This window comes from Pleurodeles waltl, chromosome 2_2 (assembly GCF_031143425.1).
Source record: "Pleurodeles waltl isolate 20211129_DDA chromosome 2_2, aPleWal1.hap1.20221129, whole genome shotgun sequence".
Taxonomy (NCBI): domain Eukaryota; kingdom Metazoa; phylum Chordata; class Amphibia; order Caudata; family Salamandridae; genus Pleurodeles; species Pleurodeles waltl.
This window is the reverse complement of record NC_090439.1, coordinates 1133358181-1133376002: the sequence shown is the minus strand read 5'-3', so window position 1 is coordinate 1133376002 and position 17822 is coordinate 1133358181. Positions and strand designations below refer to the sequence as shown.

At 44.9% G+C, this 17822-nt stretch overlaps 1 protein-coding gene across 1 annotated transcript in view; it reads left to right on the top strand.

Moving 5' to 3' along the window:
• LOC138282948 (E3 ubiquitin-protein ligase TRIM39-like) overlaps positions 1 to 17822 on the top strand; it is a 117575-nt gene that overhangs the window by 81866 nt on the left and 17887 nt on the right. Inside the window, exons 4-5 of the mRNA XM_069221013.1 lie at positions 3991 to 4013; positions 7444 to 7493. Of these exons, the coding sequence (XP_069077114.1) occupies positions 3991 to 4013; positions 7444 to 7493 (73 nt within the window). The remainder of the gene's footprint in view (positions 1 to 3990; positions 4014 to 7443; positions 7494 to 17822) is intronic.

Below are 17822 nucleotides of genomic sequence, written 5' to 3'. Positions count from 1 at the left end.
ACCAGGGATTGCTTTTTCTTAGAAAAGTCTAGGGGTGGGGGCTGCCCAGAAAGGGCATGGCAATTCCTCCCCCCCTGAAAAGTCTTTCTGCCCCCCCCAGGGGCAGTTTGGGGGTTATTACTCCCATATGCTCCCTGGGGGGGAGCAGAAAGACTGTGCCTACTTTTGGGGTTAGGGTGGGGGCATTACCCCCAATCAGCCCCCCAGGGGGCCAGAAAGCCCACTAGACATCAGGGATTTGTTTTGTTGATAAAAAGGGGGGTGGGGGCTGTCCACTCTGTGCATGGCGATGCCCCACCCCACATAAATAGGAGCCAAAGTATTCCTGCCTCTCTGAGGGCAGATAGGGTAATTCCCCCCATCTGCCCACCAGGGTAAGATAAAGCCCACTAGACGCCAGGGAGTAAATTTTTTTTTAAAAAGGGGTGGAGGCTGCCCACAATGGGCATGGCAATTCCCCCACACCAAATAAATAGGGACACAGTCTTTTTGCCCCGCCTCCCCCCCAGGCATATGGAGGTAATGACCTCTGATCAGCCCACTAGATGCTAGGGAATAAAAAAAAAAATACAGGGGTTGGGGCTGCCTGCCACCATCGTTGTGCCCCCACCCCAACTAAAAGGGCAACAGACTTTCTGCCCCCACCCATGGACTAAAGCATCTCATTCCAATGGCAGACGTGGACATTTGACTATTTTGGTCCAGGAGAGCTTGGCTAACTCCCAATATTGGCTTACAATAGTGAGTGAATGCACTTTTTGGACTTGGGTACGCTGCCATCTGGAAAAATCTGCCAGACTCAGAAACTTCTGAAAACTAAACATCTGGGGGGATCCAGGGTGGTGTGCTTCACATGCACCCCACACCAGTGTCTTACCCACAATGCCCTGCAAGCTTCCAACTTTGCCTGAAATCTAGCATTTTGCCCACATTTGTGTGATGGAAACTCCCAGAATTAGCAGGAAGCCACAAAATTCCTACCACCCAGCATTTCCCCCTTTGTACTGATAAAAACTCTACCCCAATTGTGTGGGTGCCCAAAGCAGAGTCATCCTAAAAACCTATGGAAAAAACAACTGCCCTCTTGCACCCGCTTTCTTTCCCCCTCAATTTCTACCTGTTTTTGACCCTTCCCTGTCACAGGCACTTGGCCCACGTACACAAGTGAGGTATCATTTTTATTGGGAGACCCAGGGGAACTCTGAGAGGTAGGACATGTGTGGCTCCCTTTATATTTCAGAACTTTCCATCACAGAAACGTAAGGAAAATCTGTTTTTTAGACACATTTTGAGGTTTGCAAGGAATTCTGGGTAATGGAGCCTGATGAGAGCCATACAAGTCACTCCATCCTGGATTCTCCTGGGTGTCTAGTTTTCAGAAATGTATAGGCTTGCTAGATTTCCCTAGGTGCCGGCCGAGCTACAGCCCAAAATCCACAGCTTGGGACATTTAAAAAAAAAAGCACAGTTTTGAGGGGAAATATGTGATGTGTTCACATTGCTTTTTGGGCCTAGCCACACAAGTGTGGTGCCATTTTCATCTGGAGACTTAGGGGAATGCTGGGTGGAAGGAAGTGTGTGGCTCCCCTCAGATTCCAGAACTTTCCATCACAGAAATGTGAGGAAAATATGTTTTTTAAGACACATTTTGAGATTTGCAAGGGATTCTGGGTAAGAGAACCTGGTAAGAGCCACATAGGTCAGTCCATCCTGGATATCCCTGGGAGTATAGTTTTCAAAAATGTACAGGTTTGCTAGGTTTCCTTAGGTGCCAGCTGAGCTAGGACCTAAAATCCACAGCTAGGCACATTGCATAAAAGGGGTCAGTTTTTCATTGAAAAATGAGGTGTCCACATTGAGTGTGGGCCATTTCATGTCACAGGCACTAGGCCTACCCACACAAGTGAGGTAGATTTTTATTGGGAGACATAGGAGAACACAGAATAGTAGAACAAGCGTTATTACCAATTGTCTTTTTCTGCACATGTGCCTTCCAAATGTAAAACAGTGTGTAGGAAAGAAGCCATTTTGAGAAATGCCCTCTAATTCACATGCTAGTTTTGGAATCCGAAAATTCAGAAATGTGCAAATAACCACTGCTTCTCAACTCTATATCTTGTGCCCATTTCGCAAATACATATGGTTTCTTGATACCTAGTTTTCTCTCTTGATATTTTACCAAATGATTTACTTTACCCGATACACAATGAAAAACCATTGCAAGGTGCAATTGTTATTGGCTCTGGATAGTTAGGGATCTTGGTGAGCACTCAATCCCCGTATATCCCCGCAACCAGAAGAGTCCAGCATACGTAATGGTATATTGCTTTGAACAATCTGCCGTAGTTAGAAGTTACCAATGAAAACATATAAACAAGTTGCTGTTTTTTCGACCGAATTCTGATATTTTTTATTTCAGCTGTTATTTTCTATAGGAAACCCTTGAAGGATCTACACAAATGACCCCTTGCTGAATTCAGAATTTTGTCTACTTTTCAGAAATGTATAGCCTTCTGGGATCTACCATTGATTCACACCTATTTCTACCTCTGACTGCAGGGAGATTGAAACCACAAAAAGGAAAAATGGGGTGTGTCCCAGTAAAATGCCAAAACTGGGTTGAAAATTTTATTTTTCGGATTTAAGTCTTCCTGTTCCTGACAGCTGGGAAGATGGTGATTTCAGCACTGCAAACCCTTTGTTGATGCCATTTGCAGGGAAAAAAGTGGACGTTTTCTTCTGCAGCACTTTCTCCCCATTTTTCCCCCCAAAAAACAAAATGTTGCTGTATTTAGGCTAATTTCTTGGTCCCCTCCAGGGGAACCCACAACCCTGGGTACTTTTAGAATCCCCATCATGTTGGAAAAAAGGATGCAAATTTAGCATCAATAATTTAGGAGGACAAAATTGTAGGGGTGCCTAAGCGAGAACTACCCCAAACAGCCAAAGAAAGGTTAGCGGGGTGGGGGGGAAGGCCTAGCAGCAAAAGGGTTAAAACAGTGTAAAATATAAATACCTTTCAATTTTAGTCCTAAAATGAAATATCTGATATTAACATATTTCATACATTTCTAATTTATGATATATTGGATGGAACTTAAATAAATAGAATGAGCACTGGTTACATTCATTAACTGGTTGAGACTCTGAAGTTTCTCGTTGATTGGTTACATTGTGAAATATGCCTGCATACGTTGGTACAGCTGTATCAACAATAGGTTTCATGCTTTTTGATAAGGTTCAGTGCTGTTTATCCAAACTTTATCCAAAATGCATAAACTCCGGTGTTCGTGGATTTAAAGATTTCCTAACCTGAATTACCTCAGCCATTCATCTCAACTCAATTGACCAATTCTCCTAGAGTTTTAAGATCCGCCTGTTTTGAAAGAAAACACCCTGGTTTAGGAGGCAGGAGTGCTTTTTAGTGAGTACTGGTTATACCCAGTTCTAGTGCTGCAGCTTGTATGGGTAGACATTTTCTAACAGAAACAAGAGACCTAAGGGTCTTATCCTGTGCTTTATCCAAAGTCCTTGTTTATTTACAGGCGTACATTTTATTTCATATGAGAATGTTAGAAGTATTTTAGTGTGGTATACTTTGAGTATGGATACTAGTTGTTCCTCTGGTATATCAACAGTTATTTTATAGTAATGCAGTAGCTCTATCAGGATATGCTGTCTAATCGAAGGGACTCTAGACTATAATACATCTCGCATTCAGAATATATCAGACTGTTCTGTCACCTGCCCTCATTCAGAATTTAAAAGTTCTGCTGTCTTGTGGGCCCATTTGTGCTGTGTCATGTGACTATTCAGAATATCACAGACTGTGTTGAGGGATGACATCCTCACCCTACTGTCTCGTTGGTTGAGGTACGTGCTTGTGTGGTTACATTATCTTGAGTTGTACAACAAATACCTAAATGTCTGCAAGAATTTAAAATCTGTTGTGGAAACTGATGTCCTTCTGCCTGTTTTTGTGTTTTGCAGGATGTTAGAAGTGCCCTGGACAGGTAAGGTTGGTTTATTGTCCACCTTTCAGTTGTAAGGAGCAGTTTTGCCTTCAAATATCATTGGGATTGTCTAAAACATACATCCTCTCCTAAACCCTAAACTTGTCTCATCCTTTAGTAAGGAGCCTGTGCACGACCTAGAGGGCTACAGCCCTAGTATTATGCCCCCTTTAATGAGCCTACCTAAGATTTTGCTTGTGCCTGTCTGTACGTGGCCCCAGTACCCAGAGTTACATTACTAATAAACATTGAAGTGGGCCCAATTTTCAAAGGATTTCTAGGCAATTAGTAGCTATGTGAACGCCAATAATTCCGAAATAATGACAGGTATAGTAAAGAGACTTGTACTGCAGTTGTTCAAACTGACGCAAAGTTATGTGGTTGCTGAGTTACAATATTATATTATATTTGTTATTCAGGCGTAATATTTCACATTTAGAGGTTTATGCATAGTAGTAGATTCCACACAGATGCTTCATGTATAGAAGGCTATGCAGAAATACTTTTCACCCACTTGTGGTTAACACTAGGGCTTTCCCAAGGGAAAAGCTTTAGAGCAGTTATTAAAATTTAAAGCAAAGCTCTACTCTTATGGTGGTATGTTTACCTTACATACCTGTAATACACTTCACATCAAACCATCAGTTTCAGACCCACTGAGGGCATCAAAAGAAAAAAGTATATAAAAACGAGAAGTGGTTGAAGTACAGCAGTTGTTCTGGAAAAAAAAACATAAAATGGGCATGGATTATATTAGTATCATTCAGTGTCATAAAGATGTGCATGAAGGAATTGCGCTCTTGGTCAGTGAAAGTAGCAGTTAAATTAAGACATCCTGCATACACTGGAGCACTAAGCACAGAAATGGGCTTGTACCTGTGTCTGAGTACCAATGTTATGTATTCTCCAAAATACAGGTTTTTATAAATCCACTGGTCATTCTATAAAAAGTACACTTTGTACTTTCTGTACTGTTCCACTCATTGTTAGATTTATTTCCTTTAATATGGCTATCAGTTCACCTGAATATGTTTTCTATTTGTGCCTTCTTTTATTTTTACTCATTCTTTTGTAATATCGCACCAGTCCTCAAAAGGCTCCTCCAGTCTTCATAAACCCAACTCTGTTCCTCAGATCTGCTTTTCATGGGAAGAAACCTTTTTGTCCCTCAGTGACTTCCCTCCAGCCCACAACATCCTCAGGGGTCAGCATCAAGGCAATCCTCAAGCCTTTGAAAGTGCTGCTGAGCCCTTACTTCTGGCATCAGAGAAGAGAGAGGGGAGATAGAAACTAAAATATTGAGAAAGAAAGAGAAGATGGAAGAAGAAAGAGAGGTAGAAGAAGAGACAAAGGCGGTTGACCAGGAAGGGAGTGAGAAGGAGGGAGAAATGCGGAGGGAGGTGGAAAAGAGGAGAGTGAAAGAGACACAGGCAGTAATTGGAGCGAAAAGTATTTGCTTGCCAGCGGGTCCATTTCACTTTTGGAGCTGCATGGAGTGAATATCCGGTGCACATAGTATAGGATAATCTGAAAGCAGTTTGGGCTGTAACAGAGGGGCTAACCCTCTGGTACTTTGCAGAACGGCAACTGGGAGTAGTTCACAACAACAAGAAAAAGAAGATTTGAGGACCCATCTTAGAGAGGTGTTAGAAGAAGCCACCAATAAGTGGTCAAACCAAAGGTCTTAGCCTTGAAATGAGATGTCCACAAACAGAATTTGCATCAGGGTCCAAGGTGCAGAACCTCAGAGACTCCAAGGTGCAGGACCTCCGGCTCTCCAAGGTGCAGGACCTTTGAATCTCCAAGGTGGAGGACCTCAGAGACTCCAAGGTGCAGGACCTCAGGGACTCCAATTTATAGGAGTTCATAGACCCTAAGGTGCAGGGCTTGATGAATTCCAAGTTTCAGAACTTCAGTGAGTCCAGTGGCAGGGTCTGAGTGTTTCAAAGGTACAGGGATCCAGAGAATCAGTGTGCAGAATCTCAGAGACTCTAAGATGTAGGACTTAAATGAGCCTGATCTTTAGCTGTTTAGAGATTTCAAGGTACAGGCCTTCAGTTATTCAAAGGTGCAGGGATCCAGAGATTACAATGTACAGAAATCCAGAGATTCCAAGATAAAAGTGTCCAGAAATTCCAAGGTGCAGAGCTGCAGAGATTCCAAGGATCATGACTAGAGATTCCAAGATGTAGGACTTCAAGGATTCCATGATACAAGATCCCTAGTATTTGAAGGTGCAAGGTCTTTACAGATTCTAAGGTGCATAGATCCAAACATTCTATGGTGTAGGATTTCACAGATCCCAAGGTGGAGGACCTCAGTGATTCGAAGATGCAAGGCATTTAGTAATTCCAAGGTGAAGGCTTTCACAGAAAGGACGCAGGCTGAAGAATTTTACAGATACTTATAGTCAACACTACTGAAATTTTCAAGTGCAGGGCGTCTAAGAGAGAGAGGGAGAAAGTGAGAAAGAGACACAGAAAGAGAGAGAGAGGCAAATGCAGGAGATCGTCAGAGTGATTAGAAGTTTGGAAGGCATATCTGGAGAGAGAATGAGGGAGAGAGAGAGATAGAGTGTGTGTGGGTATTCACATCTGCCTTTGAGATCCCGAGAACCATGAGAGAAAAAGGCAAACTAAGCAGGAGTGTTAACGAGCAAGAAAGGGAGAGAGTGTGTTTGTGTGTGCATGTGCACATGTGTGTGCATGTGTGCGTGCATGTGTGTGTGTACGTAATTACACATTTTATTCAGTTACAGAGAAGCAAAGAGGGACAGAGAGAGTGATACAGATGCTGAGAGATAGAGAGAGTGAGGGTAGTAACAGCCATTGTTTACAGTGATGTGTGTGCTGTTAGAGTCACACAGAGAGACAGGAAGTAGGGGAAGGAGAGAGAGAGTGAAACTAAGTAGAGACAGTGTGGCATAAAGAGCATGTATGAATGTTTGTGTTTGTAGTAACAAGGAATGTTCACATTTATCTTTGAGATCCCCTGAGCTTTCTTAAAGAGAGGGAGATAGAGACACTCATAGAGCCAAACAGAGCGACAGAGGAACACACAGGGATGTGACAGAGAAAGATAAAGTGACACAGGTAGTCAGATAAACAGACAGAGGTGGAGAGAGAGTGGTCATGTATGTAGGTAGCTGAGCTTTTCACTCCTCCTATATCCTGGAGCCTGTATTATCATGTGCTTATCCCTGCAATGTTCTGAGCAGAGGGACATTCAGAGTGGGAAGAGATAGTTTTTGACACTTTTAATACCCCATACCTGCCTGTGTGGGTGTTTGTAAAGACCAACTTCTATCCTGCAGGAGCTCCTGTGATTGCAGTATTCTATTTCCAGTACCAGGGTGTTTGTGTTGTTCCTTTTCAGATCCTGTAGCCTCTGAGTCTTCTGTAACACTAAAATGATTTGTGTGTCCCTTCAGGTGTAAGGAGGTGCAGTTTCAGGGTCCAGAGAAGATCAAGAAATATAAGGGTAAGTATAAGTCATGAAAAATAACTAACAATTCTAAGGGGCCCCGTCAGAGTGGAGCTCGATCATGGACACAATGAAACTTAAGTGTGTCTGGTCCTTTAAGCCTCAGTACAGTCCTCCCACTGGGAGAGGCTGCACAGTGTGAACTTCTAATCAGAAGCAGTCCTGCTCTACTCTGTGTACTATAGTTTGCAGTATAGCGCAGTGCATTGTTTCGTGCAGTGTGATGTCTTATACTCTTTCTAGTACAGTGGGTGTTTTGCACTGTGTGCACGGTACGCAGTCTGGTGCAGTCTGCTATCTGGGACAATCTAGTACTGTGTTTGGTGTCTAGTAGAGTGTGCTGTTTAGTGCATTCTGATACTGTGTGCACTGTAGTGTTTTTGGCATAGGTGCAACATGTTTATGAAATGCAGAAGTGCAAGTATCTCTCATTCACAACAGGTCTAACACATTCAGAAAGATGGGCAAGTTTTCCACACTCAGACCAGGTATAAATACATGGAAGTCCTTCTCTCAGAACAGGTCCTCCATTTGCAAAAGTGATGCAAGCTTTGTCCATGAGGCACAGACGTACAAGCTTCCGTTACTCACAATAGGACGAACAGCCACCTGCTACCAAGCCAGCCCAAAGGACCCTTCACCTGTCAAGCCTGCAAATACACATGCCTCCGAACCTGCAGACCACCCACCGGCCCTTGCAACAACAACAACCACCTCAAGTGCATCCTCCTCAACACACGCTCCATCCACAAGCACGCCATCGAACTATGGGACCTCCTGGACACAACAGCACCAGACGTCGCCTTCATCACAGAAACCTGGATGAACGCTTCCTCTGCCCCAGACATCGCCATAGCCAACCCCGACGGCTACATGATCGCCCGGAAGGACCGCATCAACCAAACCGGAGGAGGGATCGCCATCATCTACAGGAACACCATCAACATCACGACCACCACCGAAGACACACCCCTCGCCGCCGAACACGTACACTTCCAGATTCACACCGACCCCAAAACCACCCTCAGAGGAAAACTCATCTACAGACCCACGCACGCAATTCAGCGAAACCATTGCAGACTTACACCTGGAGAAAAACAACAACAACAACACCACCACCCTGCTCGCCAACCTCGGACTCAAGCAACTAGTGAGCACCCCCACCCACATCGCTGGCCACACACTCGACCCCATCTTCTCCTCCAGCAACCACGTCTCCTTCAGCCACTCCTCCGGACTACACTGGACCGACCACAAATGCGTCCACTTCACCTTCAAATGGGAGACTCACCACCATTGCACACAACAAATCCCCCGCAGATGCTGGAGCAAAATCACCACAGACCAGCTCCTCTCAACACTGAACCAGAACCCACCAGCCAACATCACTGACGTCAACAACGCAGCCCACAGCCTCACACAGTGGATCACCAACTGTGCCGACATCCTCGCACCACTTAAGAACCCCCCAGGCGGGACCAGCAACAGGAAAACCCCATGGTTCACGGACGCCCTCAAAGAATCTAAGAAATCCTGCCGAACCCTCGAAAAAACCTGGCGCAATGAACGAACCACAGAAAAAATGATAGCCCTCAAGATCGCCACCCGTGAACACCACCAGATGATCCGCTCCACCAAAAGGACATAATTCAAAGAGCGACTAGACAACAACACCCACAACAGCAAGGAACTCTTCAACATCGTCAAAGAGCTCTCCAACCCCAGCGCCAGCTCCAACGACATCACACTGTCACAAGAACTCTGCAACTCCCTCGCCACGTTCTTCGACCGAAAGCTCGCAGATCTAAACAACAGCTTCGGACCCCAGACGCCGCCTCCTACCACCGAACCAGCATCCCCCACCACTACCCTCAGCTCCTGGACCCTATCAGCTCAGAAGAGACCAGAAGCATCATGAACACCATCCACTCCGGCTCCCCCTCGGACCCTTGCCCCCATCACATCTTCAACAAAGCTGACACCATCATCGCACCCCATCTCCGGAACATCATCAACAGCTCGTTCGCATCAGCCACCTTCCCTGAGAGCTGGAAACACGCAGAAATCAATGTCCTCCTGAAAAAACCCACGGCAGACCCCAATGACCTGAAGAACTTGCGCCCCATCTCTCTTCTTCCCTTCCCGGCCAAGGTCATCGAGAAGACCGTCAATAAGCAGCTGATCACTTTCCTCGAGGCTAACAACTTGCTCGACCCATCCCAATCTGGATTTCGAGCTAACTACAGCACAGAAACCACCCTCATCGCAGTCACCGACGACATCAGGACCCTGATGGACAACGGAGAAACAACTGCCCTCATCCTCCTGGACCTCTTGGCAGCCTTCGATACCATGTGCCATCGCACCCTAATAACCCACCTCTGCACCACTGGAATCCTAGGAAAGGCCCTGGACTTGGTCATCTCGTTCCTCTCTGACAGAACCCAGAGAGTCCACCTCCCTCCCTTCCGCTCAGAACCCACCGAAATTATCTGCGGCGTACCCCAAGGATCCTCGCTCAGCCCAACCCTCTTCAATATCTACATGAGCCCCCTCGCCGCCATCGCACGCAAACACAACATCAACATCATCTCCTACGCCGACGACACCCAGCTGATACTCTCCCTCACCAAAGACCCAGCCACCGCCAAAACCAACCTACAGGAAGGGATGAAAGACGTCGTGGAATGGATGAAGCTCATCTGCCTAAAACTGAACTCAGACAAGACGGAGGTCCTCATCCTCGGACAATCCCCATCCGCCTGGGATGACTTCTGGTGGCCCACGGCTCTGGGCACCGCACCAATCCCCTCGGATCAAGCACCCAACCTTGGGTTCATCCTGGACTCCCTCTTCACGATGACCAAGCAAGTCAACGCCGTCTCATCATCATGCTTCAACACCCTACGCATGCTCCGGAAGATCTTCCGATGGATCCCCGCCAAAACCAGAAAGACGGTTACCCATGTCCTCGTCACAAGCCGACTGGACTACAGAAACACCCTATACGCAGGAACCACCGCCAAGCTTCAGAAACGACTACAACACGTACAGAACGCCTCCGCACGCCTCATCCTTGACATTCCTCGCCACAGCCACATATCCGCCCACCTGAAACACCTGCACTGGCTCCCCATCAACAAGAGGATCAACTTCAGGCTCCTCACCCACGCACACAAAGCATTCCATGACATGGGCCCCGAATACCTCAACAGCCGCCTCTCGTTCTACACGCCCACCCGTCAGCTCTGCTCAGCCAGCCTCGCCCTCGCCACCGTCCCACAGATCCGCAGAACCACCGCCGGAGGAAGGTCATTCTCCTACCTGGCAGCCAAAGCTTGGAACTCCCTCCCCGCACACCCAAGAACTACCCAGGACCATCTCGCCTTCAGGAAACACCTCAAGACATGGCTCTTCGAGCAGCAGTAACACCCCCACCTCTCCAGCGCCTTGAGACCCTCACGGGTGAGTAGCACGCTCTATAAATGGACTGATTGATTGATTGATTGAATAGTTAACACACACAGGAGTACAAGCGTCCCTTCCTTAGAACTTGTCCAGGACATGCAGGAGTGGGTGGTTCCCCACTCAGATGTACAACCACACACAGACCAGGCATACACATACAGAAGTGCAAGCTTCCCTTATTCACAACACAGATGCACTGGTGCAAGCTTTCCTGTCTCAGAACATGTACTGCACTTGCTCAGAACGCCACTACCTTTCTCATGTGTAACATCTTTGTTTCATTTAGTGTTTGTATAAAAAGATAAGACAGTCCCATCGTGTTTTTATATATATATATATATATATCTATATATATATATATATATATACATATATATATATATATATATATATATATAGATATATATATATATATAGATATATATAGATATATAAATTCACTGAAAAAAACAAAGGTTACATGGAAGTTCTTTTTTTTTTTCAGCGAATTCACAAATCTTGTGAACTCACGACAGAAAAATAATTTCAAAAAATGTTCTTTTGCTCAGAGGGACCCACCCCATCCTTGCTAAATGCTCAGGGTGTCTTTACCCTGGCCACTTTTATTTTATTTTTATTTATTTCTGGGACTCAGCTCAAGCCGAGTCCCAGATAGCTGCCAACACTTCCTGGTTTGAAGTGTTGGCAGCCAATCAGAGCTGTGAATTTCCCTGCACAAGCTTGTCTTTATTCGCGAATACTTTGCGGCCAGAGATATACAAGTTTGAATTTCCCTAAATTTCTCAAAAACTACTGAACGGATTTACTCCTAATAGCCAAAATCGTGATCTGTGTACCGACAGCTAGCTTTCTGCCAATTTTGGTGTAATTCCGTCCAGTAGTTCGGCCTGTAGTCATGTCTAAAAAATCCTATGGAAATTAAAATGGCAAACGCAAACTTCTTTCAGCCTACTTGTTCTTGGCCCCCGCTTGACAGATCATGCCAGACCTGTCCATGCGCAACAAGAATCACCATGACACTTTAAAAAAATATATATTGTTAAGCTTCGTCAAACGGTGCCAAAGATATAGATGAGTCAACAAACGCTTTTCCTATGGAAACTAGGCCCTAACTATAACTACCTAGTGGTGACTGCCACTAGGTAATATAGATAAAAACCTGCATGGATGTCCTCCATGAAATAAATAGTTGACTTGTTCCAGTCTTCGAGTGCTGTCTTTCGTTTGGAATGGGATAAAGTCTGAGTGACAATTAACTAAGTGCTAGCGGTACTGCCTCAATGTGCACCACCAGCGTTCAGGTAGAAGCCGGCATAACCACATTTTGTTGGAAGTAAAAGTAATATATATATATATATATATTTATATATATATATGCTGAAGCATTGGCAGCTTAGAGAAGCCTTAAGGCTTCCCCGCCCTGCCAGATAGCCCGTAAGGGCTTTTCATTTAAAAAATTTAAATAAATAAATAAATTATTAAATATATAGAGACCACGGGGAGCCCAGACCTTCACACTGAGAACTGGGGGTTTGAGTCCAGCTAGTCTCTTTTTTTTTTTTTTAACAAAATGTTTTCTTTTATTTCTAAATTTCTAAATCACAGACCCACTCAGAGTGTCACACACCTACTCACAGACACAGTGACACCCTCATGCACCCCCTCACAGACCCATGCACACACTGACGCACCCACTAAAACACTGACATATGCACCCTCACACTTAGACAATCTGACAGCCACTCTCACCCCAAGATACACTCTCTCACAGCTATTCTCACACCCAGAGAGGCGACGGACAACTCCCGTCGCATACGGCCAAAGGGCAATGTGCAGCATGGGGTTGGGTGGTTAGGTAGGTTGGGTGCAGGGTCTGGCAGTAGGGCAGGTCTTGCGGGCTACCTCCGCAAGACCTGGCCTGGGTGAAGGCCGCGCACAGTGTAAGGCTTAGTGGTTATAAGGGTGGTTATAGGGGGTTGCCACAGGGCGAGGCGTGGTTGGATTAACACATAGTCAAAAAAATTACTATATGTTAAAAAAAACATAGAAAATCACTGAGAAAAAAACAAAGGTTATAGGGACGTTATAGTTAGGAAATAGAATTTAAAAAACACATAGATATACACTGAAAAACACAAAGGTTACAGGGACTTTATAGTTACTAGTTACATACTCTAACTCTAACTCGTGAAATAGAATTTAAAAAACACATAGATATACACTGAAAAAAACAAAGGTTACAGGGACTTTATAGTTACTAGTTACATACTCTAACTCTAACTCGTGCCTTAAGGTAACTAAGACTCGCGCCCTTGCCATGCACTGTTTTTGTGTCAAAACTTTTACTGCAAATTTGACATTGATATTATCCATGATGTTATCAAAGATGTCATAACTTGACATAACTCTAACTATAACTGGCGAATTTCTAAGTTTTGTACGTTTAAAATGTGAGCGTAACTATAACGTCCCCATAAACTTTGTTTTTTTTCAGTTATTATAGATACATATATAAATATGTATATATATGTTGGCACACACACAGTTACATCTCCTATTTAAAAACATCCAAAATAATGGTAGGAGCAAAATCGTACCTGAAATAGAAGCTGTATATGGTTCCAGAGCATCTCTAGTAAACTGTGGCATCTAGGACAATGTGAGCTGTCATGTGCACTGTACTGCTTTGTACAGTATTTCTTGAGGAGTGTGCTGTCTAGTGCAGTGTTCCATATGATGCAGTGTTTTTGCTACAGATGTCTTGTGCACTGTACTGTTTTGTACAGTGTGCTCTCTAGTGCAGTGTTCAATACGGTGCAATGTTTTTGATAGAGCTGTCTTGTGCACTGTATTTTGTGCAGTGCACTCTCTAGTGCAGTGTTCTATATGATGCAGTGTTCTTGTTAATGCTGCCTTGTATGTTATAGACCCTGGAGCACTTCTTCATAATATATCATCTTAAGTGGAGATGTTCGCCTTTCTTTGGGAAGGCCTGCAGAGTCACTTAAGAGAAAAAAATGTTATGCAGCCGAAAGGGATAAACTACATTGACCTCAAATATTAATCTTTAGTTCAAAAAGGGGCCAAGAGATTATGCCTATAAATAATTTGGTGTTGTTTTAGTAAAAACAGCATAAATGTCTTACCCAAACCCTTTTTTGGAGTAACAGAGAGATGAAGGAACCTAGGATGGTTGTATGATGGAACAACGCAGGTAAAAACATTCTTTGCCTTTACAACACATTTTTTACCCTGCATTTTTTAGCACACATATGTTTTTTCCTCGCATGCCATTAGCACGCATTATTAGTCTAGCTAAGGTAAGTGTAAGTAAGGTAAGTTTAAATAAATATATGTTTATTTATAGTTATTTTTTATCTTTTTGGGGGGAGACCCCCCCAAACCCCTGTACGTACCTTGAATTCATGGTGAAGGCATGTGGGGTAAAGGCCTATACATGGTAAAAACTTGTGTGGTAATAAGTGCGTCATAAATGTACGGCAATGTAAAAATTGCGTTGAAAACACTGTTTCCCCCTTGGACAGTGTAGCCCCATAGGCTGTCTTATATAAGTGAAAATAGAGCCTGCGTCTTTAAGAAGCCAGAGACCACCAGTATCCCATCATGCTAAGCAGGTGACACTTGCTTTAGTCCTTTTTTCGGCTCCTGCAGCAGGATCCTGGAGCACTGAGCTTGACCTTTTCAGAGGTTTTTTTCTCCACAAATCCTCACAGATTTTGTTGACAACTGTTTTGCTCAATGGTTTTTATTTCTCCCCAGCAGTTTCTTCATTTTTCTGACTGAAAAGTGAAATTTTTTGTCAAACAAAATGTCATCCTTGTTTGACAAGTGCCCTGTCTGTGGGAGAAAGAAGGCCAAAACAGACCTCCACAAAGTCTATATATATTTTTTTCTCCCTCATGTCATGTTCCTAAGTCTTGCCAACACTGCAGGACTTTTTTCAGATGAACCCTGAGAGACAGGGCAAAAATCCGACTACATGGCACAAGGAGCGGCAAAGAGAGCAAGCTTCATCTGAAGGTGGGACTTCAGGGCAAGGAGAGGGTCAATCCTCTACCATGGGTCTGCCAGCTGTCTCTCTTACTTCCAGAAAGAAAACGACAGTGCAAAAAAGACACCGGTCCCTGTCGACGTCAAGAGGATCAACATCGATGTGAGGTACGGCGCCTACCTGTTCGCCGTCATCAGTAGGCTCGACGTCGAGGAAGCGGCAAAGAACAATGCCGACACATGACGAGTCGCGGTCAACACACAGGCCTCGTTCAACGTCAAGAAATCCATCTATACTGCAACATCGTTATCCCTGGCCGTCAAAGTCCCCATCGACATTGACACGTCGTCATAGATCACCGTCAAGGGAAACATTGATGTTGAGACGCCTCCACAGATCACCGTCAATGAGTAGATCGATGTCGAGGCATCAGAGGAGTTTGCAGTCAAGGCATAGAAGATCAATGTCGGGGAGTCTTTCACCATCTGTAACATTACAGGAGACAAGAATAGAGAAGGAGACACATTTATTCCTCTCCTGATTCTGAATATTGCAGGACATACTCCCCTTCCTCAAGAGTTGAGCCTTGTTTTCTTCCAGCTTCATCTCTTCCTCCTCCTCCTACATCTCCTCCTCCTCCACAAATACCTGCTCAGCCAACTCCGAATGTGCCTCCTTCATGGCACCACCCACGCAATCACGGAACACTCCCAGATCAAGGTCCAGGTTGCACCATCACTCAAATAGGCACTGACATACGTCAAGGCGCTCATCAGATAACTGCCATGGTCATCATTCTCACCACTCACATTCCCGATCTTGCCATCGGACCACTGACACATTCTCCACTTCAACTGAAAGATATTCACTGACACTGTCTGACTCTCCACCAGCTCGAGTTTTACCAGTGGACGACATCTCAACATTTCAGGAGGTGCTGGTGAGGGGAGCTGCAAAACAAAATATACGCATGACCACTACAACTTCAATTATTTTTGAGACGCTTCAGAACAGAACAGCATCTCAACCGCTACTTCCACTGGTGTCAGGTCTCCTGGAACCAGCCATGGGTCTTTCCCTGACTCGGGCCACAGTTAAACGGTCCCCATCCAGACTTCAAAAGAAGTGTCGCCCTCCGGAGCAAGATCCTGTTTTCTTCCCGACAGATCATACACCAGATTAATTGATTATAGTAGCGGCAAAGAAAAAGCATGGCACTACTCCCACCTCTACAGTACCACCAGATAAGTAGAGTCACAAGTTGGAGTCTGTAGGTCGTAAAGTGTGCAGTTCCGCAGCAACCCCCATGAAAGCAACAAATGCCACTGCCCTTCTAGGCAGGTGCAATAGGTCATTGTGGGAATCTATGCAACAGTTTGCCGAGCATCTCCCCAGGGATAAGAGAGAGGATTTTATGGAACTCCTAAATGAAGGTTTGATGGTGTCCAATCAAGTTATTAGTGCTGCAGCAGAATCATCCATTTTAGTGGCACACAAGTATTGCAAAAGGGTCGCTCTCTCCGCAGACATTCTCAGCTCCATTTTACTACCTTTAAGCCAGAAGCACAACAGAGAATAATAAATCTCCCTTTCTCTGGCACCACACTATTTGGAAGTCATACGGATGACGAAATGGCTAGAATGAAAACCGTGATGGACACTATAAAGGCAGTCGGCTTAGAGTGGCCCAGGGAACAAAGAAAATCTTTCTGACCCTACCAACATCGTACCTATTCCCAGAGGGTTCACACCCCTCATTGGTATCACCGGCGTCAACAGAGCGGTGCACAGCAACAGCACCAATGACTCTATCAGTCATACCAGAGAAAGCAGTCTAGAGGGAAATCTACCCGGCAGCCTGCTCAAGGAGGCAAACATACATCCGGGTCAAAACCCTGAATCTTTACTTCCCCCTCTTCGGTTACCCACTCCAGTAGGAGGAAGCATCCAACATTACCTGACAATGGCAAAGCATCACTCAAGATGCCTAGATTCGGAATATCTTTCACAATGGATACTGGCTCAGATTCACCAGCCCCCCCCCACTGTCCATTCCACCAAAACCATCCAGATTCAAAATCTCACAATTACAAGCAGGAGTAAACATCCTCTCACAGAAGCAGGAGGTGGAGCCTGTTCCTCCTCTCCAATGAGTAACAGGAATCTATTCCAGGTACATTCTTGTCAAAAAGTCAACAAGTGGATTCAGTGAGAAAAGATCCAGATGCTGTCTTTACACCAAATGTATCCCTAGTCACACCAAAGGGATTGGCTTTGTTCCATCGACCTTTAAGACGCATACTTTCACATTCCAACTGCTAGAAAGCCCTGCATGTTCTTGAGGTTTGTAGTAGGTAGAGACCACTACCAGTACAAAGTCCTTCTGTTTGGTCTCAAGTGAGCACCCAGAACATTCTCAAAGTGTACGGCAGTGGTGGCTGCCCATTTGAGGAAAACCAAAATATTCTTCTACCCCTACCTAGACGATTGGCTGAACAAGGCATCCACGTCTCAAGAAGCTCAGCTTCACTACTACTGGACTTGCAGTCTCCTCGAAAGAGTAGACCTACAAGTAGACCTCAGCAAGTCAAATTCTGTCCTGGTTCAGACATTGCTCTACCTGGGAGCGACCATCCACACAGAAAAGAGTGTATCCTTCGGACGAGAGACATTTATCGATCCTTTGGAAATTTCACTCTCTCTTGACAGCTTGCTGTCCAACAGTGAAAACAATATCCTCTCTCCTAGGCTCAATGGCATCCTGCATCTTCCTCACACTGAATGCTTGTCTCCACATGCGACCTTTGCAGGAATGTCTTGAGGACGGACCAATGGGGCCAGCTGAC